This window comes from Crotalus tigris, unplaced genomic scaffold, assembly GCF_016545835.1.
Source record: "Crotalus tigris isolate CLP2741 ecotype Arizona unplaced genomic scaffold, ASM1654583v1 scf7180000019427.664434, whole genome shotgun sequence".
Taxonomy (NCBI): Eukaryota; Metazoa; Chordata; class Lepidosauria; order Squamata; family Viperidae; genus Crotalus; species Crotalus tigris.
This window is the reverse complement of record NW_024097534.1, coordinates 434,327-462,111: the sequence shown is the minus strand read 5'-3', so window position 1 is coordinate 462,111 and position 27,785 is coordinate 434,327. Positions and strand designations below refer to the sequence as shown.

Below are 27,785 nucleotides of genomic sequence, written 5' to 3'. Positions count from 1 at the left end.
ACTTCCGCTGGCCGGGAGAGCGGGGAGAGCGCTCTCGCGCAAGGAGGGCCTCTTTCCGCTCTGCAGCGCCCCCTGCAGGGGAGGGTGGGAAGGCGGAGGTTCCTCTTTATTACTCTCCAACGCTGATAGGGCAGCCACGGATAGGTAAAAAGAAGAGCAGGTAAAAATAGGATAGGTAAAAATAAGAGCAGAATTCCCTGGCTTGTAGCACTGATGAGGTTACCTAGTCAGGTCACAAAAGGTCTGCAAGGAAACAAGCCAGCTCAGAGAGCATCAAGGACCCCACAATCTTCTTCGCTCATTCTCTTACACTCCACAAACCCTCCTCCCTTTTGTACCACCAATGAGGTTACCTAGTTGGGTCATAAAATGTCAACTTTAAATAAAGGACAGTTTTCTGATATAAAGAACTTCACATCCTAATTGATTGTTGCCTATATAAGAGGGTGAGAGGCAGGTACCTCGGTCTATACAGCAAATGAATGACCCATTGGGATCCCCATATCAAAACAACTTACCTTACGTCCTGCCAGAATCTGAAAATAACATTAAACACAGCACAGTACTTAAGCAAAATGGTTCAGTTGAGATCTGCCTATGTGGGACTGATTGGGGTAGATTGCAGGGGTGACACCAAAATATAATTTTATCATATTTTATCTGTATTTTAAATTATTGTATTCTATTCCAATTTCATTTTAGACTGTATTTTATTCCAATTTCTTTTTTTTAATTCCAATTTCATTTTCAATTGTATTTTATCTAATTCCATTTTAAACTGCTTTTATCAACTTTTAGTAATAATTTGTTTCTGGAACTTTGCCCTTTGATATGGCCCAAGGGCTAATCAATCAATCAATAAATAAATAGACCTGCCCTTTACAATAAAGGACATGTGGCCGCAATAAAGAGAACCCATCAGCTTCTTGGTGGATGCAAAAACAGGCAGAAAGAGCTGCCACCGCAGGAGAGGAAAGCTGCCAATCCAGATGCGAAGAACTACAACTCCCAGAAGCCCTTTCAGTCAGCCCCGGCCAATCGCCAAGCAAGCCCGGAAGCCCAAATCCGGCAAAACGTGTTGGGCAGTTACGCCTTTCCCTCGCTAGGGGGAGCCCGCGAGGAATGGAACGTTGCCCGGGAATGGGAGGGGTCACGTGAGCGATCCGCCAGGTTCGCCTTTGATCGCTTTTGCAGCGCTTTGCAAAAAAAAAAAACCTTTCTCGTCTGCCTTGGCCTTCATTTGCAGGACGCGGAGCTGCCATGACAGCGGCGGGGAAGGGGGTGTCGCCCCCTTACGTGCCCCCGGGGCATGCCGGCGAAAGCAGCGTGAACAGGGCCAGTTTTCTGGGGCCTCGCATCCCCCCCCAGGTGGAAGCCATGGCGAAGAGTCTGCAAGAGCTAGAAAAGGAGCTTTTCCGGAAACTCCTAAAAGGTAAAAAAACAGAAACAAAAACCTTCTTGCTTGGGGAAAGAACCAGCTGCAGTGATTCACTTAACAACTTAGCAATGGTCATTGGGGGCTCAATTGTGACTGTACGTTGGGGGACTTCCTGTAGACGCTCTGTCAGGAAAGCATTTTTTGCAAATGCTTCTAGGAGTTTTTGGAGAACGGAGACAGTCTTGAAATAAGGTTTTTTTTTTTTTCCAGGCTGATGCTTGGACGGGGTGGGGGGGAGGGAGGGTGTTAAACCAGTTTCTTGTGTTTCAATTTTGTGCCTTTGAGCATTTATGTCTGTGGAGACATCATCAGGTCCGTGATGCTGCTTCGGGGACAGCTTCATGGGAGTTGTTGGGGCCTTTATTTGGTTTCTCGATTTCAATAGCCACCGTCAGCGCCTTGGAAGGAAAGGAGTGCCAGGCCTCAGTAAAGATGGTTGCCGAAAACGCCAATCTGTCAGATGGGCAGCTGGCGGTCCTCCTATCTGGCATGTACGCTCTGCTCCGCGAAGCTTTGAGGCTCCCTACATCTTCTCTCAAGCAGGAAGTGAGTACCCCTGTTTAAATGTGAATTGCGCCGATGCAAAGGAGGAGAACAGATGGGTAAATGGGGAGATTTCAACCAATTTTATAATGCCTTACTTGGTAAAACACCAAGGAAATTCTGACGATGAATTAGCTCTGAGGACATTCCCTCATTTGGTGAGGGAGCATGAAAACAACCAAATTCGAAGAGCCTCAGGGACCATTGCTTCTTATCCTGCCTTCAGGTGCTTTGGAGACTAGCTTGACTCTCTCTTCTTTGTGGCAACCCCTGAGAAAAGAGGGATCAAGCTATTCTTCAAAACACCAGAAGGCAGGAGAAGAAGCGACGGATGGAAACTGATCAAGGAGAGAAGCAACCTAGAACTAAGGAGGAATTTCCTGATAGTGAGAACAATTAACCAGTGGAACAACCTGCCTCCAGAAGTTGTGGGTGCTCCAACATTGGAGGTTTTTAAGAAGAGATTGGACAGCCATTTGTCTGAAATTGTATAGAGCTTCCTGCCTGGGCAGGGGGTTGGACTAGATGACCTCCAAGGTCCCTTCCAACTCTGTTACTCTGTTCTGAACCCACAAACTCCTCTCTCTTCTAGCACTGATGATGTTACCTCATTGTGTAATAAAATGTCTGCAAGAAAACCACCAAGCTCAGAGAGCCCCAAGGACCCCACAATTCAACCCAGAGCTACAAATATTAACTTCTATCAAAATTCGGATTGTTTTTTTTTTTTAACTGTGCAATCAGTATGACTTTGCTTGCTTAAACCTAGCCAAATTCTGTTAGGGTAAAATTAGCATACCTTGATTGTCCTTGAATGATCATGGTATCATTTTTATCCCATTATGTTATTTTTTTATTTTTAATATGTTTTGTTCGCAACTCTGCTCCAGGATCGTAATAAACTACTCTTATCATCTCTGCAGTATGAAATCCTTAACATCAAGGCAGCATCGTTATAAAATAACCGAGGTTCTAATATCATACGTAGTTATTCGACAGCCTAGAAATTCTGTCGGTTTAAAAGCTCAAGGCATAAGAAACCCAGAGGAGATGGAGGCATCCCTACCCCATCATGTGTCTGGTCTAAACTAAACTAGACTAGACTCTTCCTCACATGGAGGAATATAACTTGAAATCCAGAGTTGGGGGGGCAGCAATGCATATTGTCCTGAGCAAAGTATTCCAGAATAGTAACAATGCTTGTGCAGATTAAAAAAAAATTAAGGAAAGCCCACTTCCTGGCTACAGTCCAACTCGTTCTGAGCTCTGAGAAACTGCTGATGCCAAATTTCCTGGTGGTCATCCATCTGCTATGTTCCCACAATCTGAGTTTGGTCTCCTTAAAAAGGGCAGTTTTCTTATTCCCCAATTTCTCAGGCCTTTGGCCCCCCAGTTTTTTGCAGGAGATACAAATGGGGACTGTCTAATGTCCTCTCCCTCTTTCCTTGGACAGGTATTTAAAGAAGATTTGAAATCGCTCAGGTAGGTCTCCGTTGGTCGGCAGAGATCTTAGCAGAGCTGACAGCCATTTGGTCCAGCCTGGTTTTGTTTTATAAGAGGCTTCGAGGGATCGTCTGCTGCCAGACATCCTTTAAGATATGTGGACTTCAACTCCCAGAATTCCCCAGCCAGCTATGCCATCTCTCCTTCCGGCTCTTAACTGTTTTTCCAGATTTCCTGATCTCTTTTAAACAAAAAAAAAACAAAAAAAAACCCTGCTTTTCTCTCCCACACCAAACCGCTGTGTGTGGTTTTCTCTCAGCTGAACGACCATTTCTTTTTTCTGTGACTAACCTAAGCATAAAAATTAGATGTTGCAAGGGATTTGGCCAGTCCTGATGGTGATGTTTGTAAATTGTGGGGGTCTTTCTTAAATCTTCCAGGGCAGATAGAAAAACTGATTTCAGAATCCTGCCTTTCCTCCCTCCCCCCTTTCCTTCCTTTCTCCTTCCTCCTTTCTCCTCCTTCCTTTCCCTCCTTCTCCTCCATCCCTTCTTTCTTTCCTTTGTTTTCCTCCTGCCTTCCTTTCTTCCCTTCCTTCCCTTCTTTCTCCTCCCTCCCTCCCTCCATTCCTTCCTTTCTTCATTCTTTCCTTCCTTTCTTCTCTCTCCTTTCCTTCCTCCCTTCTCCATCCTTTTTTCTTTCCTTCCTTTTCCTCCTTCCTTCCCCTCCCTCTCTTCCTTCCCCTCTCTTCTTCCCTCTTTTCATCTTTCAAAGATAAACGTCTGGTAGTTTGAGAATTTACTGGGGCCCATTTGCCTTTCTCTTAATTGATTCTCCCCTCTTTTTCAGGATACCGGAGGAGTTCATAGCTGATTTTGCAACGGTGGTCTTCGGGAACAGGTTAGTCACTTCTCCCATCAGGTTCTCTTTAGGCTTGCTTTGTTTCCTGCAATAAAATCTCTCGAGATAGCAGTAGGGAAAAACTTGCAATGAGCCAACTAAAGTAGCAGTGCATGAACATGATAAGCGTGTGCTCCCTCAACAAAACAATGATGCCCCTTCCTTTTTGCCTGGAGAAAAAGCCAGTTTTTCCCATTTGTTGCCTTTTAAGAGTCCTTTGTCTGCCTCCTAGCCGACATTGCCCCTTCTTCTTTTTTACAGACGCCCCCTTCTTGAAGCTGCTCTCCAGAAACAGGGGAACCGGCTGCCCGGAATCGACGACTTCAAGTGGAGGGTTGACATCACCATTTCAACCAGGTAGAGAACTGCAGGTTGGGAATTCTAGCACGTCTCCTGGTGGGGAGGCGGTTTGGGTTTGCTTTTCCGTCTAGATCAGGCAACTTTTAAGACTTGTGGGCTTCCAACTCCCAGAATTCCCTCTGTTCTAGATGATGGGTGCTTGATGGAAGATCAGGAACGCCAGGTAGAACGTTGTATGATTTACGGCGGATCATCCAGGAAACATTTTTATTTATTTTCTAAATGAGATGCTTGATATCCCTGGCCTACCCTAATCCAGGTGTTGAGTTGCCTATACAGGGTTGTCCCCGTTTGTGATTCAGATGGAGGACGTAAGCTATTCCATTCTGTTCCGTTTAGTTCTTCCTCCCGTTTTATTGTTTGGCTGTTGGGGTCCTTGGTGCTCTCCGAGCTTGGTTATTTTCTTGCAGGCGTTTCATTACCAAACTAGGTAACGTCATCAGTGCTGATAATGTTACGTAGTTTGGTAATGAAACGTCTGCAGGAAAACAACCAAGCTCAGAGAGCACCAAGGACCCCACCGTTTAACCCTGAGCAACAGATACTCTCTTGTATTGGCTTCCCCTGGTGATGACAATTAAAATGGAAAGAAATTTGCTAAATCCTGATTCAGCCACCGCCTCAGTGTGTGTTAATATATTTAATTTCAGCTCGCTGGCCCGTGCTCTGCAGCCCTCCATCCTAATGCAGCTGAAACTCTCTGATGGATCCGCTCATCGCTTTGAAGTAAGTCTTGCTAGCAAGGTAGTTAAACTTGGTGTTGACGACGTTTCTTTGAATTTTCCCGTAGATTTTTCAGCTCAAAATGCTCCCCAGAATCTGTATTTTATGCGTATGATTCTAACTTATCTCAGAATCCGATTCATAGACTTATCTGTAGTTTTGAAGAAGGAATTTTTTAAAAAAAATAATGTGTAGTTTCATGAGGTATTTTTAAAAACGTTTTTAGATGTAGAAAAGTTTGACTTTGGAAAGAGAAAAGCAATTGTTTGATAAAAGAATTTTAGGGAACGTTTGTCGTTGTCGGTCTAATGTGTTTTAATTTTTTAACCATGGACACTTTAATTGGATATCTCTGTATTTGTGAAGTGCTGTGAGTTGTTAATTGGGTTTCAAGTCCACAAGTCATAAAAGGGCCAAGTCAAGGACTACCTATATTGCTAAATAAATGTGGGTTAGAAAGAGACCAATTCCGCTTTTGTAAAGAATTGTATTTTCTTTCCTTTCGTTTTATACGCCAGGTCCCAGTGGCCAAATTCCAAGAATTAAGGTACAACATCGCTCTCATCTTAAAGGAAATGAACGACTTGGAGAAAAGAAGCATTTTGAAGATACAGGACTGAGCGTTTAAAAAAAAAAAAGGTTTTCAACATAGGAAGAGTTGCACTCAGCGGCACAGAAAACACAAGGACACCTTTTTGTGATTACGTGTGGTTATACAACCTTACAGAAGCTGGCTGTACTTTTTTTTGTTGTTTTCTGGGTCAAAAACTGCTTGTAGAAAGCTTGTTTACAAAACTTTTTTTAAAAAACTTTGAATTCCCCACATAAGTGTTAACAGCATAATTCCTATTTAGCCCCTTTTATGTATGATTCATCCAAATGTTTTAAAAATAATTATCCTAATGAACAAAGAGCCTTTTCAGATGAACTATGATTCATTTTCCTGGTGTATTTCAAACTGTCTGATCTTCGGGCACCGAAACGGGTTTTAGTCTTTTTGGAAGACGGAAAAAATAATCCCAGCAAAATCCATGACAGAATTCAGTTCAGTGCCCCCCCACCCTCCAAAATTGCGAGGAGCCAGTTGTTAAGGCATAAGGCTAGAAACCGGGAGACCATGAGTTCAAATCCTGCCTTAGCCACGAAAGCCAACGGAGTAATTTGGGGGGCAGTCATTCTTTCTTTCTCAGCCCAGCCTACCTCACAGGGTTGTTATGAGGAAAATAGAAGGAAGGATTACAGGTAGTACCGATAAAGGAGAATATTTTTGTAGCTCAGGGTTGAAATGAGGGGTCCTTGCTAGTCACTGATGTCGTTACCTAATTTAAGTAATGAAACATCTGCAAGAAAACAAGCTCAGAGCACCCCAAGGACTCCTTGACTTTCGGCCACCATTGACCCCCAAATTTCTGTTGTTAACTGAGACATATGTAAGTTTTGCCCCATTTTACGACCTTTCCTGCCACAGCTAGCAACCTAGAACTAAGAAGAAATTTCCTGACAGTGAAAACAACCAGTGGAACAACCTGCCTCCAGAAGCGGTGAATGCTCCAACACTGGAGGTTTTTAAGACTGGACAGCCATTTGTTTGAAATGGTATAGAGTTTCCTGCCTGAGCAGGGGTTTGGACTAGATGACCTCCAAGGTCCCTTCCAATTCTATTAGTATTATTACCTATTAAGCGAATCAATGCAGTTGATAAATTAGTAACCTGGTTGTTAAGTGAATCTGGCTTCCCTCATTGACTTTGCTTATCAGAAGGTCGCAAAAGGGGATCACGTGATCTTAGGACAAAATCCAGGCGCTTGGGCAACCGACTCATATTTACAACGGTCGCAGTGTCCCGGGGTCATGTGATCCCCTTTTGCGACCTTCTGACAAGCAAATTTAATGGGGGGAAGCCAGATCCACTTAACAAGCAAGTTATAACTTAACCACTGCAGTGATTCACTTAGTAACTGTGTCGAGAAAGGTCGTTAAATGGGGCAGAATGAACTCTCGCTTAGCGGTGAAAATTTGAGGCTGGGTTGTGGTCATAAGTTGAGGACTACTGTAATAGGGCCACAGGCTGAGTTTTTTCCCTACAGCCCATGAATAAATGGCACCGTCGTCCTGCTGCTGCTGTAGGTAATCTAAAATCCTGCCTTGAAGCTACTAATAGATTAACTCCTAGTAATCCTCTTTCCAAACCTTCAGATTATTGGTCATTGCCGCATCCTGAGGTCCTGAGTTCCACAGGATAGATGCCGCAGGATGCCAGGCAAGGCAGTCCACTTGAGGGGCACCAATTGCCATGAAGCAGAATTGATGCTCGTGCAACCACAGCATCAGGCAGATGTTCTCCTTTAAAAACGCAGGCACCTGAATTGCTTGTGTAAGGAAGGAGAGTGGGCTGGAATGGGGTGACTGCAGACAGTCCCTTAACAATCATGGTGAGATGGTCGTAAAATGAGACAAAACTCACTGAGCAAATGTTTCACTTAGCAACAGAAGTCTTGGGCTTGGTTGTGAGTTGACCCACCTGTATAGTGATGGGAAATGTTGCACTACTTCCGTGTGTTTGCTACCTGCATGTGCCAGGAAATGGGGTCTGCAAGCCTCCCACCAAGGCTCAAAAGCGATCCAGAAGCTCGTCCTGTGGTCGCCAATTCATTCCTTTTTGCTTGGTCTAATGCAGGGGTAGGCGACCTTGGCTCTTTTATGACTCGTGGACTTCAACTCCCAGAATTCCTGAGCCAGCCATGCTGAGGGGAAAGGGAGAGGTTTCCAAGCTGAGCCATGCTGGCTCAGGAATTCTGGGAGTTGAAGTCCACGAGTCATAAAAGAGCTGAGGTTGCCTACCCCTGGCCTAAGTCCTCTTAATAAAGCATTTCTCCCAACTGTGGCCATTTTAAGATGTGTGGACGTCAACCCCCAGAATACCCCAGCCAACATCGCCACTGAAAGAATCCAGAGTTGTGATGACCCACAACGTTCCTGCCTTCAGAGGACACACCCCAAAGCCTCCTTAGGCTATCACAATCGTGACCCTTTGGAATTAGAACTAGAAGCGGCCCCAGAGGTCATGTAGTCCAGTGGTTCTCAACCTGTGGGTCGGGACCCCATTTGGGGTCGAACGACCATTTCACGGGGGTCGCCAAACAACGCAGTCCGCCATTTTTTCCCCTTTTCCTTAGCTGTGCTACTCCCTTTTATTCTATTGGCTTTTGAAAGCCAATAGAATAGACTCTCTTGAATAGAGTCTAATTCTATTGGCTTTCAAAAGCCAATAGGAATTGTCCAGGCTGTCTCTGCCCTGCTGAGCCCGCCAAAAGTCCCATTCTGCAAACGGTGCTGCACCAGTTGAGTAGTCCTCGACTTACGACCGGTTGAGTAGTCCTCCACTTACGACCGGTTGGGGTCGCGGCATTAAAAAGGTTGAGAACCACTGATCTAGTCTAAAGCAAAGCAGATGTTCCAAGATTTTCATTATTTTCCCTCCTCCCTTCTCGGATTTTAGCAGTTTGGGGGGGTTTTAACATCACAAACTGCAGGACAGAGACGATCAATCTGTTCTTGGCACACCACTTATTTATTTATTTTTCATTTGGTTAAAGAGCTCTTTGTTCCAAATGATTTCCTTTCTTGTGATAGGCAGTGGACAGGGACCCACATCTGGGCAGAAATACACAATGTCAAAGTGCATGTTGACAAAACAAGATTATTTAGCTGCCGCTCTAATTGATTGACAAATGGGGGGGGCAACTGAAGAAGGGAATTGCAGCTCCCACAGCCTATTAGTTGTGAGAAAGGATTACAAGATCCTCCCAATTTTCGGTTGTCTTGACTTCGAGATAAGGGCCCCAAAATAAAGACTATTTTATTTACAGCAGTGTTTTCCAACTTAGCAAGAGACTGTGAGTTCAGGTCTGCTGTAGCCATGAATGGCAGCTAGCTGGGTGACTTTGAGCCAGTCCCTCCCTCTCTCTCTCTCTCTTTCAGGCTGGCCCACCTCACAGGGTTGTCATCGTAGAGGAGGCAGGTGTGTTGGATATGTTTACCACCTTGAGTTATTTGTAAGCCCAGCAAAAGGCGAGATTCAAATAAAGGTGGACTTCAACTCCCAGAATTCCCGATATGAGGGCAGGAACAGGTGCGCCCTCTGCTGGCTGGGGAATTCTGGATGTTGAAGTCCCCACATCTTCAAGTCGCCCAATTGGAAACGAACAAAAAAACGCTTCAATTTGAACAGGCTATTTTTCCTGTTTCGTAATGGGAGCACCTGCGCAGCCAGCAAAACCAAGCTAGTACAGGTAATCCTCGACTGTTGCTAAGTGAAACATTTGTTAAGCGAGTTCGGCCCCATTTTACGACTTTTCTCGCCACTGTTAAGGGAATCACGGCCATCGTTAAGTTAGCAAGACGGTCGTTAAAGCGAATCCAGCTTCCCCCCTCGGCTTTGCTCATCAGGTTGCAAAAGAGGATCACATGACCTCAGGGACATGGCGACCGTCATAAATGTGAGACAGCGGCCAAGAGACTGAATTCTGGTCAAGGTGACCACGGGGAGGCTGCAGCCAGAGCGAGGGTGGAGAAACGGTCCCGAGTCCCTTTTTTCCAGGGCCGTGGTAAGCTTGAACGGTCACTAAACGAACGGTTGTAAGTTGAGGACCACCTCCCACCCCGAAACTCCAGCAAGGTCTGGGTTTTTTTGTTTTTGTTTTTGTTTTTAAAGGCACGCGACCCAGGGATACCACCGGGCAGGGGGCTCTCCAAGACCCCTCCCCATTCCAGATGTGGGGGGCAAGGAAGGGGTCCCCTCCCTTCCTCTTGCCCAGCACCATCAACACCCCCTCGCAAACCCACCCCCCAAAATAAATACTCCCAGGCGCCGCCGCCCCGTTTGCAACAAAACGCCTGTTACAAAACGCTACCAAAGTGTCCGGTTTTGTAACCAGCTCGCCGGCGCCGTCCAATCAGCGGCGCCGTCCAGGCCGTGCGAGCCAATCAGCGCCCGCCCTGCTTTATATAACCCGAGTCCTGGCGGGGTGGGCGCCAGGGGGGCGTGAGAGCAGCCGGCGCGATGGGACGCGGTTCAGTAGCAGCAGCAACGGCACCGGGGGCGACGGCCACGGCCACCCGCCGCAGGAGGCACCTCGACGGGCGCCGCCCGCAGCTCCGCACTCGCCGGGTGCAGCCGCCCCGCCGGAGTTGCCGGGCCGGGCGAGGCGGCGCGACGGAGCCGGCCCCTCCTGGCCCGTCCTCGGCGATGCTGCAGCGCTTCCCGGCGCTGCGCGAGCTGGTGGAGCGGCTGAAGCGGCGCCTGGGGGCCGGGGCGGCGGGCTCGGGGGCGGCGGGGCAGGGCCCGTGGGGCGCGCTGGGCTGCGGCCAGTGCGGGGGCTTCCTCTGCGAGCCGGTCTCGCTGCTGTGCGGCCACACCTTCTGCAAGGAGTGCGTGGAGCGGCGGCGGGGCTCGGCGCGGCAGCGGCGGCAGCAGCAGCGGCGGGGCGGAGAAGAAGAAGAAGCAGCCCCGGCGGCGTCCGGCGGCGTCTGCAGCCTCTGCCCGGGCGGCGAGAGCGCGCAGTCCCGGCTGCGGGTCAACGTCATCCTGAGCCACCTGTTAGCCAAGGGTTTCCCGGAGCAGGTGCAGGCGGCGCGGCTCCGCCAGGAAGGGAACCTGCTCTGCAAGGAGGGGCAGCTGCAGGCGGCGCTGGAGAAGTACGACCGAGCCCTCCGCTTGGGTGAGGAGTCGCGCGGGACGGGGCAGGGCGCGGGCAGAGGGGCGTTCACACGTGACGCGGGTCGCCCTCGAGGAGCAAGGCAGGGGAGAGCGTTTGGAGCCTGTGGGAACTAGCCGAGTGGGGTGGGGGTGGGGAGGTCTTCAATACACCCGGGGAAACTTGTCCCCTGTTCTGGACGCCGAGCGGGTGGGGAGAAGGGTTCACACGTGACGCGGGTCGCCATCGAGGCGCCTGAGAGAGGAGGGGGAAGCTTTTTGGAGCGGATGGAAAAATACTCTCCTAAGTGGTTGAGTAGCCGAGGAGGTGTGTGTGTGGGGGGGGAAGCCTTCAATACACGAGAGTAAACTTGTCCCGTGTTCTTTACTCGCCACGCGGGACGTGGAGAGGGGCTTTCACACGTGACGCGTGTCGCCCTCGAGGCGCCTGGTAGCGGCAGTGGAGGGGAGCGCGTTGACTCGAAGCGGAGAAAAAGAGTTGGGGGCGGGTGGAAACGCGTTCCTGGGTGGGTGGGAGGAGGGGAAACCTTCAATACACCCGGGTAAATGTTTCCCCTGTTCTTTACCTGGCGACTTTCCTCCTTGAAGACAGGGAGTCGGAGAGACCTTGGAGGTCTTCTAGTCCGACCCCCTGTTCAGGCAAAAGGTTGTCCAATCTCCCATTGAAAACTCCCAGTGTTGGAGCATTCGCAACTTCTGGGTGCAAGTTGTTTGGACTCGCCTGGGAGAAAAAGGGCTGCCTGCAATTTTTAAAGCTGCCCCTGGTTTTTTTGCCCTTTGCCGGCAGGCAGAAATTCAACAGGGGAAGGGGGCTTCTAGCAGCAACAGCTGGGGCTTTGAACCGTTTTTGTTTGGAGTTTTTACATGGTGGAATCCGCCTGCTTTGTTCAAGCAGTTTTTCCCAGCAGTGATGGGTTGTTGCTTCCTGTTTTGTTAACTTTTGTAAACTTTCATTTTTCTAAGAATGGGGGGGGAGGGAAGTGTACTTTAAGAAAACTGATGGGAGGGCAGCGTTGTGTCTGTTGTGTCTCTTGATTGACGCCACTCTGACCCATAACTAAGGTATCCCTGCCCTAATTTCTGGAAGAAGAAAAAAAAAAGGAAAAAAGTTGGCAAGCTTCCACACAATTAAGTTACTCCACTCTGTCTCCCCTTTCTCCTCTTTCCTTGCCTTTTCTTTTTTCCTTCCTTCCTTTCAGATTCAGTGTGGTGTGTTATTTTGTGTCTTTTAGCTTGCTCTGTGACTTTCCTTGTTTTTTTTTAACTGCCAGGACTTTATACTTCCTGCATTCTGCAGGGAAGTGACTTTACCTTCCAATAACCACTCTACTCTGTATCAACTCTTGCCTGCATTGGCACTCATGATTGTGGCTTATTCTGTTAGCCCAACATTTTGAGTTTGTGTGACTCGGGAAATCACATAGTTAAGCTGGGTCACACAACAGGCATGGTTGAAACAAAGTGAGTAGCTCAGTAAAAGTGTGAAGGTATTAACTTCTGGAGAAGTTTTCTCCTAAGCTGATCATTTCTGCTACTCCTAGTAAGCGTAAAGCCTGAAAGTTATTTATTATGCATGGATCGCAGTGTTTGTCCCCAAGAAAATAGGCCAACAAACCAACTAGTATCTACCCAGAAGTTTGATTAGCTATCAAGGCCTGAGGGTCTTGGTCTTTCCAAAAACCCACTTCCCCAAATCCTTCCTCCTGTTTACCCAGCTTTGATCTATGTGGCTATTTATTGAGGTTAACAAGCATCCCTCAAATGTCTTTTGACTTATATCTTCCTTGTACGTATTTCTGCCTTGGACCCAGTACTGCAAGGTCATAACCAAAAGGATAATATTAACAGAATAACAGAGTTGAAAGGGACTTTGGAGGCCTCCTAATTCAACCCCCTGCTCAAGCAGGAGACCTTATATTTTTCCGGACAGTTCTTTACATAAAGTAAACCATAGTTCAAATTAGCCAAGGTTTTTGAGGAAGCCTCTGTTCGAGGCTAAGATTTGAACAAATGCAGGATATGCCATCCAAAGCTTCCTTTGGTGCCAGAAAAACAGTTAACTGGATCACGGTCTGCTTCGAATACCTGAATGCAGACAGGCTTGTGCTTCCAAATGTGGGGAAGAGATGCTTTTCCAAGTTTTTGTCGAGATTTATGGGGCTGGACCTTTGTAGGAAAGCCTCTTCTGAAGAACACATATTGTAGCTCGTTTCTCAGGCTTGCACTGACCTTTGGAGGAGAGGAGGATGTTGCTAATTCCCCACATCTGTGAAATGGGTTTCTTTGCAGAGATGAATGGCAGTCTGCTCTCTTTTAATCAGAACCCAAAATAGGTCAGGAGGACAGTTGGTTGCATAAGCTAGCTTGGACCGAGTGTCCTCTCTTTCTCTCCCCCCCTCCTTAACAGTTGTATAACTAGGGATGGGGGAAGTAGAGAAGAGAAAAACCTTGAGACCTCAAAAATCAACAGAAGGTCACTCTGCCCTGTGTCCTAAAAGCTATTGTTGACTCATCCCCCAAGGTCTCTGGCTGTTTCTTCTCCAATTGGCAAATTTTTAGGAGCACAGAAATGCCCCCACCCATTCTTTCAATTGCCTGCAATCTGGGTTTATTATCAGGGGTCCTGGATGCTCTCTAAGCTTGGTGGTTTTCTTGCAGATGTTTTATTATTATCCAAATGTCTACTCCAAAGAAAACTGACTCCAGACAGATTTGGGCAGACCCAAGCATCTACCCAAAAGAAAATAACCAAGCTCAAAAAAGGCAAATTTCAAACCTGACCTGCAAATACTCTCCTTTATTGAGTTTTATTATCTATTGATGAATGGATCAAATGAGGGTTTTTAAATTTGGTGATGCCCGGTTGTGGCATTTCAATACTGTTTCTGCCTCCAGGCGTTTGGAAATTCTTCCTATAAAGCATCACCGACTTTTGGGACCAGCTGTGTTGCAAAATGGCAACTGAGGCGTCCCACAGACTTTAGTGAGTGAGCTATTTCGTACAGAAGCGTGGCTAGTGAGACCATCCTCCTGCAAGAAAAAAAAAAACTTAACACCCAGGCACAAATCTTACGGTACCTTAAAAGAGAGTTCGTGGAGCTGTCAAAACTGCATTGCTGTCTTTTTAGTCCACCTTCGCCAGCCAGGAATTGATCCGCGATGGAAACCACAGGGCCAATTGACTCGGGGGGGGGGGTCGGGGTCTCTGCGCAGCTTTTAAAACTGCCCTTTCCGTCCTGAGATTCCTCGCTTGTGACCAAAGCTTTCTGGCTAGAGCATCCACCATCAACTCGGCTTTCCTGCGGCAATCTAAAATGGCTACCCTTGCGGAAACGTTCTAACCTTCGCCGCCGCTTGGGTTCCCAACCTCAGCCAGGACCCCTCCAGCTGAGTTGGATTTTAGTGGTAGCAGGAAAGTTGTAAAAACCGGAGGGCATCTACTTGGGGAAGTCTGGTTTTTAAAACGGGGTACTTTCCAGGAACACCAACCTGAATTCCTCTGGCACTTTGCAAGCGACCCAAAATTCAGACTGTGTAAACATTCGGACAGTGTCTTCTTGGGGTTTTGAAGTGTATACACACAAAGAGTTTTACGATGTTTTCTCTCCCTCTTTCTCTGGTGTAGCAGTTGCAATATTGCTTTCCTTTTCTGTCTGTCTCTCTCTTGTCTCTTCCCCCCCCCCCCTTTTTGGCTTCCGGAATTGTTATGGTGCTGTTTTACTTTGGCATTTCACACATTTATGCAACCCTCAGAGTGCTTATATAAGAGAAATGGGATGGCTGAGAACAGCAGTCCCTAAGAGAAACACAGGGTGGAGTGGAGAGAGAGAAAGAGAGAAAAAAGCCAGCAAGCCCTCCGCGGTTAATTTTAAACTTTTTTTTTTTTTCATTTTAAATCTTAAAAGGAAATATTCCCTGGAAGCAAACAAAATGTAGAAATAGCTCTGAGCCTGAGCAAATAAGAGCCGTAGGGCTATCAAGCTATTAAGGTTGATGTTTCCTCTGTTTACAGCTCCTTCTGATCATTTGCTGTATCGCAACCGGTCGCAAATCAATTCCACTTTGAAATGTTACGAGGAGGCCTTACGAGATGCCAAAATGGCCTGCGAACTCCAGCCTTATTGGGTGAAGGTGAGTTTAAACTCCACAAAGTTGTCTCGTATTGTTCCCCCTCCCCTCTCTCTCTCCCCCCCCTAATTTTGACCTCGTAACTCTGGGGATGCTCAAACCGTCCTTCAGTGTAAGGATCGGCCATAAGTCGCTTTTTTTCAGGGCTGTTTGAATGGTCACTAAACAAATTGTCGTAAGTTGAGGACTACCTGTAATGCCAGCCTAATGAGCGCACAATGCCGGGGTGTGGCCCAGAGGCTTGTTTGCTGGCCCAGAGGAGCTGCAACAAGGGCCAGCAAACCTTTTAGCCTGATGCTTCGAATCAATTTAGCCTTTTAGAAAATTGCTTTTCCAGCCAGCTGCTTTGGAGGCCTAATAAGTAGACGTAACCCACTAAAATAACAGAGAACGAAATGATGCCGGCGCCCAGCACAACAGAGAGGGCCAGTTGAGTCCCAAATTTCTGTTGCTAAGTGAGACAGTTGTTAAATGAGTTTTGCCCCCTTTTACGACGTTTCTCGCTTAAGAGAATCCCTGCAGCTGTTAAGTTAGTAACCCGGTTGTGAAGTGAACCCGCTTTCCCCATTGACTTTGCTTGTCAGAAGCTCGCGAAAGGGGGTCACTTGACCCCCTGTGGCGCTGCGACCATCATAAACATGAGTCAGTTGCCAAGCGTCTGAATTTTGGAGATGCTGCAACCATCATAAGTCGCTTTTTTTTCCAGTGCCGTTGTAACTTAGAACGGTCCCTGAGCGAGCCGTTGTAAGCCGAGGACTGCTGGGACCTCCTCGAAATACTTTTCACGGCCAGCCAGGCCCATTTTGCGTTCGCCGCCGATGGCCAAGGTGGGGGCGTTGCTCCTTTTGCTCCGTCTTTCAGGGCCACGTGCGAAAGGGACATGCTCTGAGTCTGCTGGGGAAGACGGATGAAGCGTTTCGTGAGTTTCTGTTGTGTCTCGTCTTGGAGGGCAAGGACGAGAAGGCCGAATCCGAGGCCACGAAGGTAAGAGGCCGTGACGTTTTTTTTAGCTAAACATGCAATCCAGCTTGATCTCCTTGTTAAAAGAAAAAAGAAGAAAAAAGAAGCAGGAGACCTCTTATCAGTTTATGAAATTGCACTGGACTTTTTTTTTGGGGGGGGGAGGAAAAAAAACTGACTGGCCCCTGCTTAATACTTTGTAAGATTTTTGGAGACTGGGAACTGGTGTCTAAACGGTCCTGCGCACTGAGAACAGAATTATATGCTACAGGTAGCCCTCGACGTTTCAATCGTTTGTTTAGTGACCGTTCGAAGTTACGACAGCACTGAAAAAAACTGTCTTATTGCCGTTTTTCACTGTTAGCGACCTTTGCAAGCATCCCCAGTGTCACGTGATCAAAATTCTGACACTTGGCAACTGGCATGTACTGTTGACAGTTGCAGAGTCCCTGGGGGGGGGGATCCTGCAATCCCCTTTTGCGACCCTTAAAGCAAAGTCCATTGGGAAGCCAGATTCATTTACCAGCTGTGTTACTAACTTCACAACTGTAGGGGGTTCACTTAACAACTGCGGCAAGAAAGGTCATAAAATGGGGCAAAACTCGCTTAATGTATGCCTCGCTTCACCCCAGAAATGCTGGGCTCCATTGTGGTCGTACGTTAAGGTCTACCTTGTATGATATTCCGTCCCTGGATTTTTATTTTTCATTTTGCGTACATATGTCCTGGCTTGGCTTTGCAAGACACACAATTTTAATGCCATTTGTAGAGAAGGAACCGAATTGTATACTAATGTAGATAGAGAGAGGCAGTTCGATCTTAGTGGTTAAGACATCCACCTAGAAAGCAGGAGGGGGGGGTGAGTTCTAGTCCTGCCTTAGCCATGAAAGCTGGCTTGTGACTTTGGGCCAGTCTCTCTCTCTCTCTCCTCTCCTCCTCTTTCTTCTCTCCTCTCTCTCTCCTCTCTCTCTCTCTCTCTCTCTCTTTCTCTCTCAAAATAGGAGGAACACAAATAAATGTGAGCTGCTTTGCTTGTGAGTCGCAAAAGTGCATGTAAACCCTGCAAGCTCTGTTCTTCGTTTAGTGCTCCATGCAACGCAAATACTTTTGTTCTTTCTAAACAGCGTCAGAAAACAAAACTACCCCGTGATTTATGACCTGGCATTGAATTTATCCTCTGCTGGATAACATCTGAAATATGGAAGGCTTATGTAATTTTTTAAAAGTGGTTGAGATAGTTCAAGGAAAAGAATGTGACTGGCGTCATGCAAGCACATGGAGATGCACTTTTAAAGTTAGTATTCTGACCCAGTTCCAACTAGCCATGTCCAGCTTTGCAAGATTTCAGCTGGATTGAGGTTGCACTAGAAATAAATTATTTTGGCTACCGGATCTCAAACTGCTCCAGCTTTCGTTTTGTTAGTCCCGTGGTCAATTTGGTGCTTGGTTATTGTTATTATTTTTTCTTGATTGTGCAAGAAAGAAATCTTTACAGGTCTTCTAGTCCAATCTCCTGCTCAAGCAGGAGACCCTATACCATTTCAGACAAGTAACGCTCCAATGATGGAGCGCCCAGAACTTCTGGAGGCAAGCTGTTCCACTGGTTAATTGTTCTCACTGTTAGGAAGTTTCTCCTTAATTCAGGTTACTTCTCTTCTTGATTAGTTTCCATTCATTGGTTCTTGTTCTGCCTTCTGGTGCTTTGGAGAATAATTTGACCCCCCTCTTTATCCCCTAGACTAGCCAAACCCAAATCTTGCAACCGTTCTTCATATGTTTTAGTCTTCAGGACTTTAATCATCTTAGTTGTGTGGGTTATCTTCTTTTTCCTCACCAAAATGTAATCCTGGTTCATCCTTGTACCTGTGTTAGTGTATCTTGCTAGTTATTTTTGCAAACAAGCAAGGGGCAATGAGCAACTGGGATTTTTAAAAGTTTTAAAATATGGCTGCATTCCTGATGGAAGTTTGCAAACTGGGGACTGGCGAGGTTGGAATCCAACTGGAACAAACTATAGTGATAAAAGGGGAGGGATTCATTCTTATAATTGGAGACCCCCAACTTTTTCCCCATGCAAGATTCTGAACAAAAATTGCCATGTTGTTGTGCTGAGTTCAAATTCTAGAAAGCCAGCTGGGTGACTTTGGGCCAATCACCAGGAGACTGTGAGTTCTAGTCTTGCCTTAAGCATGAAAGCCAACTGAGTGACTTTGGGCCAGTTCTTGTGTCTCAGCCCATCCCACAGAGTTGTTGTTGTGGGAAAAAGAGGAAGAGAAGGAGTATTAGGGGTGCTCACCACCTTGACTTAGTTATAAAAATAATAGAGTTGAGAAATAAACCTGGACCTCTTTCCAGCAATAATCTCCGGGTTTTGTAAAGAGATTCCACTGAAACTAAAGGTCATTTTGAGCTGCTGAAGGAAAAAGGGGTAGATACGTTATCAGCAAGAGAGCGTTATGTGGCCTTGTGTCTTGGCCGCTCATGTGCCAAGTGTGAAGCCACAACTGGGCAAAGCCACAACAGTGCAGTGACTTGGAGACAGCCAGTAACGCGTCTCCTTGGACTGATCAGATACAATGCCGCAGAATTCAGGTTTTGCTCTTTCACCCCGAGACAATGGATAAGGGTTGAAAATGAAGTTAGGCTCTTAAAACAGCTCTTTTCAGCTGTTGAGCATGGACAGGGATCTCCTTTGCTCTGGGGGCTTTCCAGACCTTATAACTGGGAGACTCCAGACCAAATTTAAGACATTGTGCCAAGGAATTGCAATGCCAGCCTCTTTGAGGTTACTCTTCTTTTCCACTCAAAAAAAAAATCCACCTTATTTTGTACAGTAATGACAATTTGCTGGACTGGCCAAAAAAAAAAAACAAACAACATTTTAAGAGCTCTTTTCTGAGGTCACCGTTTTCCAGCCTCTGTGTTACGAAAAAGCTTGGAATTCGGATTGTATAAGTGCAGGAGATAGAGAACCTGTGATTTTCATACCTTTGTAATCATCTGTTACCTCTGCCTGTCAGGCGGTGATGTATTGGAAGGCCAGAACATACAATCATGCTTTATACCAGAGGATTAAAGTTGGGGCTGGTTTGGCGTATCGCTTGGGCCAAGAAAACATTTGGTTTGGAGGGCCCGTTCTGACCTTGAAAACAACCCCTGGCATCGTGTCCCAAGCTGCGGCTTGGCTTAACCTACATTGCAGGATGCTGTGACATCAAAGCAAGCTGACCCCACAAACACCGCATGTGCAAATAGATGGTATTTTAAAAGAGTCAACATCTGATCAGATTGCAGCTAGTCCTCATTAACGTCTGCTTCCTTAGTGACCGTTCTAAATTGCGCCAGATCCCCGTAAAGGAACTTGCAACCTGATTTTGAAGCTCCAGCGCCAGTGCTTTTAACAGAGTCAACATCTAGTCCTCAACTCACGGCCGCTTGCTTAGTGACCATTCTAAATTAACGACAGATCCCCGAAATTGGACTGCCAACCTGGTTTTGAAGTTCTAATATTGGTGCACACCCCCCTCCATGTGGTTACATGACTGCATTTTGGTGCTTGGCAACCAGCCAGGATTTATGGCTGTTTGCAGCACCCCACAGTCACATGACCATGGTTTATGTAGTCTGATTTCTGGCAAAAAAAAAACCTCCCAACAAAACGGTCCATAGCAAACTATGAGTTAGCTTAATGATCGCTGCAAAATTGGCCAAATGAAAACAGGTCCGTTTGTCCAACACTGAAAAGCAGCTAGTTTTGGTTCAATAAACTCAGATAAACTCAGGTGGGCACTGTTGGCCAGGTGAGATGAGAGGCCATCGTGGTCTCTGCTGGTGGCACCTGGAGCACAAATGTTGCCCAGGAAAAGTCTCAAAAGAGATCATGGATGACTCCTTATCTTCGGTTACAGGCGAACACGGACCAGGAAAAGTACTGTGAAGACCAGAACATGACCAACTGTGACAACTCAGGAAACCCCCTCCCTAGCCAGGAAGGAAGCCTGGATGAGAACGGAGATGTGGTCTCCCCCATGGAGACTGTCGCTGGGAAGAAGAGACCCCAGAAGCAAAAACGCCAGACTGAAGTGGCTGCGGGTTCGGATCTGCCTCCCAAAATGGCCAAAATGGGTAAGCTGTGTTAACAAGCAACCACGCTCAACAATGGTCAGATCCACCAGGTAAAACCAGACCAGGAAATCGACTCCATAAAAGTCTCTGGAGATTCTCCATCATCCAGAACCTGGTGGTTCCAAAGATGCTTTTCCAAAAAGCAGTTGGACTTTCTTGGGTGTTTTTTTTTCCTGGAAAACGTTTCACTTCTCATCCAGGATGATGAACAGAAGTTTAATGAAGTTAATGTTAAAAAAAGAGCTGAGGTGGCGCAGCAGTTAGAGTGCAGTACTGCAGGCCACTTTAGCTGACTGTGTTCAGCAGGTCAGCGGTTCAAATCTCACCGGCTCAAGGTTGACTCAGTCTTCCATCCTTCCGGGGTAGGTAAAATGAGGACCCAGATTGTTGGGGGCAATGTAAATATATATATAAATTGCTTACTGGTGTACACCGCTTAGAGAGTGCTTGCACTTAAAGCGGTATATAAGTCTCATAAATAAATAAATGTTAAATTTGCAAGATTACATCTGTTGCCCTAAAGTACCAAAATGTGTGTTAGAATGGCTGCATGTTTGCCGTTTGGATGCCTCAAGAGAAAATGATATTTGCATAATTTTTTTCCTAATGATCACACCGTGGTGTCTGTCTGTCTGACTGACTGACTCTCTCTCTCTCTCTCTCCCCCTCTCCTTTATTCCTTTCTGGTAGATCAAAGTGATGAGCAAGAAGAATCCAGTTCTGAAAATTGTGTTGCCTTTGATTGTGTGGATCCAGCTGATTTGGAATGTTCCCTGTGCATGAGGTATTTGATATTTTTTTTTTCCCTATGGGCAGGCCAGCTCAGAAGTAGCAGTTCAATTCTAAGCAATACTACACTCAAAGAGTTGTAGTTGCATAGTCTTTTTTGTGCAATGAATAACAAGTTGGAAGTAACCTTGGTGCTCTTCTAGTCCATGGAAGCTGCTGTGATATCTTCTGACTCTCTCAGGCTCTTCTATGAACCTGTCACCACCCCCTGTGGACACACCTTTTGCCTACGATGCCTTGAACGATGCCTGGATCATAACCCCGAGTGCCCCTTGTGCAAAGAAGACCTCTTGGAGGTAAATTAACATTGTTAAACTAGCGGGGCTTAGGGTTACAAGCATTAGTCTGGCCAAGTGAAGAAAGATGGAACCATAAAAAGGGGCCTTTTCAGTGGTGGCTCCTACTTTATCGGCCCTCCCGAGATACGGTTGACCCCCATTGTTTTTTCTGAAAGGTCTCTTTTCTCCTCCAGTGCCTGGCCATGAAGAAACTTCGCAAGACGGTGTTGATGGAGGAATTAATCGCCAAGTATCTTCCGGCGGAGCTTGCCGAAAGAAAAAAGCTTGACGAGGAAGAAATGGCTGAATTTTCCAAGTAGGTCACCCCAGTTTTCCATGTCCGGTAATCATTAGAAAAATTATTTTGCAGCCCAGCTTGAGCTGACATCATTTTGACTGCAGGACTTAGGTTAAAAATAGTTTGGGTAATAAAAGGTGTTTTGATTTATTCCTACTCTGCTTTGCGCTTGGTTGTTGTGTATTGAGGGTATGTTCTGATATTCGAAGCTCTTAAAATAGTGTTTCTATTAGTGACTTTCAGAAGTGTGAACTTCAGCTGCCAAATTAAGTTATCTTTCAAGGAATAGGGTGGGTGTGGTTGTTTACATAGAGTAGAGTCCATAGACCCCCTTGAGACTCAATGGACAAAATTTAGGGAATCTGTAAATTCGGGTGGGAAAAAAAACAGCACAACTTTCACCATTTTGTGTTATGCATTTAGTATGGGGTTTTTTTTAAAAAAAGCGGTTTGTGGGCTTCACCAGATTCTCCACGATACAAAAAAATAAAAAATCTAGAGCAGTATTTCCCAACCCTTGGCGGTTTTAAGATGTCAGGACTTCAACTCCCAGAATTCCCCAGCCAGCCTGCTGGCTGGGGAATTCTGGGAGTTGAAATCCAGACATCTTAAAATTGCAAAAAATGGGAGACACTTAGCTAGAAGGAAACGTATTACTTACGCAAAGCCTACTTATGCAAGAGTTTTACAAAACTACGAACACATAAGTATTTTATCCTTTACGAGTTATCTTTCTCTTCTGTTTTTTTTTTTAAATAAGCAAGCAAGTGTGGTACTTGTTTAATATAAAATTTGTCACCGCAGTTTGAATAAGAACGTCCCCATATTTGTCTGCACGATGGCCTACCCCACCGTTCCTTGCCCTCTGCATATTTTTGAGCCCTGTTACCGACTGATGGTTCGGAGATGTATGGAGACAGGCACCCGTCAGTTTGGCATGTGCATTAGAGACCCCGTCAAAGGGTGAGTAGCCTATGATGAACATCAGAACTGACACGTGTTTCATGTTTAGGGGCCAGATGCAAGCAACCGGAGTCACTTATGAATAACGAAAATCAGCAAGTTTGTCTGCAAACTGTGTCACAAGAATCTCCTTAGAGCAGTGGTTCTCAACCTTTTTAATGCCACGACCCCCAACCGGTCATAAGTCAAGGACTACTCAACGGGTGCAGCACTGTTTGCAGGATGGGACTTTTGGCGGGCTCAGCAGGGCAGAGACAGCCTGGACAATTCCTATTGGCTTTTGAAAGCCAATAGAATTAGACTCTATTCAAGAGAGTCTATTCTATTGGCTTTCAAAAACCAATAGAATAAAAGGGAGTAGCACAGCTAAGAAAAAGGGGGGGAAAATGGCGGACTGCATTGTTTGGCGACCCCCGTGAAATGGTCGTTCGACCCCAAATGGGGTCCCGACCCACAGGTTGAGAACCACTGGTCCAAAGGCACCCAGCTGCCTTTCATGGCTAAGGAGGGACTAGAATTCACAGTCTCCTGGTGATTGGCCCAAAGTTATCCAGCTGAGGTGGGACTAGAATTCATGGTCTCCTGGAGATTGGCCCAAAGTCACCCAGCTGCCTTTCATGCATAAGGCAGAACTGGAACTCACCATCTCCTGGTTTCTCCAGGTAGAGATTTCATTATTTAATCTTTCCTCCTCCTCCTCCTCACATATGGTCATCCATCTCATACCCTTAGAGGATTGAAGAGCTCACACCTAACTCAGCCACGTGTCGCCTTTGTTTAGACAGCCCTTGAAGCCCAGAACAAGACGCCTGGCTTAAGATGAGCTACAGATCCCAGATTCATCCTGTTTTCTTTGCTTCCGTTATTCTGGGAAACAGGTTTGCAGATTACGGCTGTATCCTAGAGATCAGGAACGTGGAGGTCTTCAAGGACGGGCGGTCCGTGGTGGACAGCATAGGCAAGAGGCGGTTTAAGGTGATACGGCACAGCAAGTGTGATGGCTACAACACAGCAGACATTGAATACATTGAGGACAAGAAGGTGGGTCCCCACCTGCAAAGGCGAAAGTGGGCAGGCTCACCTGTCTAACGTAGCTTTAAGAGGCACTCAAAGGTGTATCCTCCCCCCACTCCCCAAAGACTTTTCTAAGGTTTGGCCAAAACAGGTAGTCCTCGTCTTACGGCCACAATTGAGCTATCCAAAATTTCTGTGGCTAAGTGAGACCTTTATTAAGCAAGTTTTGCTCCATTTTGCGACCACCATCATTAAGTGAATCATGGCAGTGGGTTAAGTCACGAACCCGGTTGTGAAGTGAATCTGGCTTCCCCCTTTGAGTTTACTCCTTGGAAAGTCGTAAAAGGGGAAACATGTTGGGAAGCCACCGCGGTTATAAATATAAACCAGTTTGCCAAGCATCTGAAATTTTGATCACGTGACCCCAGGGATGCAGCCAACTGTGGAAAAAAGGATCATGTCACATTTTTCAACACCGTTGTAATTTTGAATGGTCACTAAATGAACTGTTGTAAGTCGAGGACTATCTGTTTTTGCAGGGGGTGAGTGGGAAGGAGCAATAACCTTAGAAGGTAGAGCAGCCAAATCCTGGCTAAGCATTGTCGTCTTGTTGTGATCATCCAGAATGAGTGGAGTGGAGTAGAATGAGTTGGAAGGGACCTTGGAGGTTTTCTAGTCCAATCCCCTGCTCAGGGAGGAAACCCTATACCATTTCAGACAAATGGCTGTCCAGTCTCTTCTTAAAAACTTCCAGTGTTAGAGCATTCATAGTTTCTGGAAGCAAGTTGTTCCACTGATTAATTGTTCTGACTATCAGGAAATTTCTGCTTAGTTCTAGATTGCTTCTTTCTTTGGTTAGTTTCCATCCACTGCTTTTTGTCCTGCCTTCAGGGGCTTTGGAGACTAGCTTGACTCCCTCTTCTTTGTGGCAACCCCTGAGATATTGGAAGACTGCTATCATGTCACCCCAAGCCCTTCTTTTCATTAAACTAGACATACCCAATTCCAGCAACCATTGTTTGTATGTTTTAGCCCTCAGTCCCCTAAACATCTTTGTTGCTTTTCCCTGCACCTGCCTGACAAAAGTCTTTCTCTCCCTTCTCCTGCGTCTCCAGATTCAGCCTAAACTCTTGCTGTGTTCTGTGCCCATATTAGGTCCACGGAGAGGCCTCTGAACACCTGGCTGTCCTCCACAGCGCCGTGTACGATCAGGCCCGCACCTGGTTCAACACTCTGAAATCTTCACTCAAGATTCGTATCATCCATCATTTCGGCCCAATGCCTATTAAAGAACCAGACCCACAGGTACCAGCAAGCAGGGGAAGGCACACCTCCATCCTCAACTGAGAAGATGACTCATTTTTTTAAGTTGTAAAGCCAATTTCCTCTAGATATCCTTGGGTTTTTTTTAAATCACGGTTTAGTTTAACTTACTGGTTACGCCAGTGGCCACAGCAAATAAAAAAAGAAAGAACAATATAGTGTATTGGGATATAAAAAATACTCAGTGAAATAATCAGCTAAGTTCATCCCCTTGGCAGTTGATCCAAATTTGATCTCATTCATATTTTTTATATCAGTTTATCAAAATATAAAATACAGAAAGGCATTCAAGGTGGGCTGGAGTTAAATCTCTTGTGGGCACACAGGGACTCATGACTGATGACGCATTTGACCCATCCTTCCAGCTCAGCCTGGCCATCTCCTACAGATTTGCTGCAGATGTGCCTTTTCATTGCAGGTGAACCCCGATGGTCCGGCTTGGTGCTGGTGGATACTAGCCGTCCTTCCTCTGGAGAACAAAGCTCAACTTCCTTTCCTAGCGATGACATCCTTGAAAGCTCGTCTAAAAGGCATCAGGAGCATTTTAACCTTCCTCTTCCTCACTCAGTCAAAGTGACTGAGGTGAATTCCCTTGCATCCGAGGCCTTCTCTAACTCTCTCACACTGTCTCTCTCTCTCTCTCTCTCTCTCTCTCACACACACACACACACACACACACACACACACGCGCGCAACTTCCAATTGTTGGCCGATTGTGCCGAAGACAGACAAACTTTACGGAGGGCCTTAAATTCTCAGGACTTGAAGTTTTTCCCACCTCTTGAATGGAAAACAAAAGAAGTCCTCTCTCTCTAAGCTGCAGTAATCATTCAGCTGGTCCCAGCCTGGATCTGCAAAGCAGAAACAGTACGAAATGTTCCATAGGAGACCTCAGGAGGACAATTCCAAGCAAGGTTTTCTTGGAATTCCCAGGGAATGCTATGAATCTCCTCTTCCAGCAAACTTTTTTTTTGTTTTTGTTTGGGAGTTCCTTTTTCAGCAGCTGCCTTTAAATCAAAGTTCCTACGTTCATATAGGCGCCTGTCTGAATACTATATTAGAATTGGACAAAGCAGACATGAGTTCATTTGTTCCAGCGTCCCTTAAGTCAAGGATTATTATTTAATTTAATCTTTATTTAGAACTGTTGCATTAAAATAAATCCAGTTAATGTGAAGCTAGAATATTCACAAATCAGGAAAAACTCTAGTAGCCCCTTCTCCAGCTTAATAAAACTTCCTAAAAAGGGACGAGCTTTTCCAAAGCAGATATATTTTTAATAAAAAGTGCCGGTCTAAAAAAAATGAGGGGGAGGAGGCACTAGATTCTTCTTGACTTTTTATTTTGTTACCATAGACTAAACTGACTGTCTTCTACAATGTCTGAATTATTTTAACAGCAGCAATGGATTGCTGAAACCTTCCTGAAGGATTCGGGAATAACTATATAATTTTGGTCACACCGATGTTTCTGCTTGGATTTTGGTTTTGCAGAGGGGTTTTTTTTTTCAGTTGTAAAATGCAAGAGGCTATGTGTGTTTACTCCAAAGTAAATCCCATTGCATTTAATGATGCTTATTCCTGAGTGCTTTTAGAATTGTGAACTGTTTCTCTGTGTGTATGTGCATGCGTGTAAACAATATATAGTGGTGGTTGCAGGTAGTCCTGACTATACAACAGTCACTTTAGTGACAGTTTGAAGATACCTTGGACCATCAAAAGCTACTTATGACCAGTGGTGGGATTCAGATATGTGAATAACCAGTTTTCTGTGTGGATGCCACTTCCGGAAGTCCATTCTGGGCCTGGGCAACAAAAAAATAGCTACTGGTTCTGCCGAAGTGGTGCGAACTGGCTGAATCCCACCACTGCTTATGACCCAGTTTTGAAGTTACGACCACGGCAATACCCCCACATTTATTCGCCTTTATAACCGACCACAGGGATGCTAAAGTGCCTCTCCCCGCCCCCCCATCCCGCCTCACCAGGTCCCTGTCGGCTTTGGTTTAATTCAACTTGCTAATGTTGCCTTCCTTCTTCACATAAAACCAACATGAGCCTTATTTGGGTCCAGGTGCATCTTCCACAGAGATTCTGCCCTCTCCCTTTGGGAAAACAAAATGAAACCCAAAACAGAAGATTACAAATATTAACAGGACTGTCTTTTTGCACTTGAGCACCACGTATTAGCAAATGAGATTGTGCCTGAGTTTGTTTTATTTTTTGCTGGAGTTGTAGATGTGTTAAAGGAGGGGCCTGGGGTCAGAGGGGGGGGGGTATATTTCTGAGGACAGTTTGCAAAGTGGTTGAAATTCGTGGGCAGGAGTAACATCTATGGAGTCCTTGATGCAGCCTCCTATCCTTTTTAATCTCTTTATCAAAATATGGGGAGATCCATTTGAAGGCACTTTTGAAAACTAAAAATTAGGAGTCCCAGCATTTTGCAAGCTTCCAGCTGCCCCTCCCCATCTTTTTTTTAAATAAAATATATATTTAAAAGGTTTGGTGGCTGAGGAATTATGGCAGGCCCTCTCCTGGGGCCTGTCACACTTCCTCACCTAGCTTTTAAATATATTTATTTAAATAGATTTAAGTATTTAACCTATTTAAATATATTAAAAACTTTCAAGGCTATATTGAGGTTGTATTGCCACAAAAAAACATTTTTGGTGATGAACGGGAATCTCCCTGCTCTCTGTGGCCAACCAAGTCGATCGTTTTAGTCTGATTCTCCAAAAATTAAAATGCAAACTAAGAATGGGCAAAAATAGCAATAAAAACTGCA

General features: G+C 45.9%; 2 protein-coding genes across 3 annotated transcripts; both read left to right on the top strand.

The window, feature by feature from the left end:
• Positions 1-1,118: 1,118 nt before the first annotated feature.
• On the top strand, positions 1,119-6,335 carry COMMD5 (COMM domain containing 5). Its single transcript, XM_039362391.1, has 7 exons — positions 1,119-1,432; positions 1,824-1,984; positions 3,435-3,463; positions 4,274-4,324; positions 4,586-4,681; positions 5,335-5,410; positions 5,926-6,335. Exons 1-7 carry the CDS (start codon positions 1,261-1,263, stop codon positions 6,025-6,027), a joined length of 687 nt encoding a protein of 228 aa, XP_039218325.1. The 5' UTR covers positions 1,119-1,260; the 3' UTR covers positions 6,028-6,335.
• A 4,072-nt stretch (positions 6,336-10,407) lies between these two features.
• On the top strand, positions 10,408-26,569 carry LONRF3 (LON peptidase N-terminal domain and ring finger 3). 2 transcript variants are annotated; one of them, XM_039362357.1, is made up of 11 exons: positions 10,408-11,127; positions 15,136-15,254; positions 16,113-16,235; positions 20,120-20,336; positions 21,027-21,120; positions 21,307-21,421; positions 21,598-21,719; positions 22,506-22,664; positions 23,543-23,705; positions 24,834-24,983; positions 25,420-26,569. In XM_039362357.1, exons 1-11 carry the CDS (start codon positions 10,470-10,472, stop codon positions 25,576-25,578), a joined length of 2,079 nt encoding a protein of 692 aa, XP_039218291.1. In that variant the 5' UTR covers positions 10,408-10,469; the 3' UTR covers positions 25,579-26,569. The 2 variants fall into 2 exon arrangements, with proteins under 2 accessions (XP_039218291.1, XP_039218292.1); XM_039362358.1 differs by lacking the exon at positions 16,113-16,235 and having other exon boundaries at positions 10,410-11,127.
• The last annotated feature ends 1,216 nt before the right edge of the window (positions 26,570-27,785 follow it).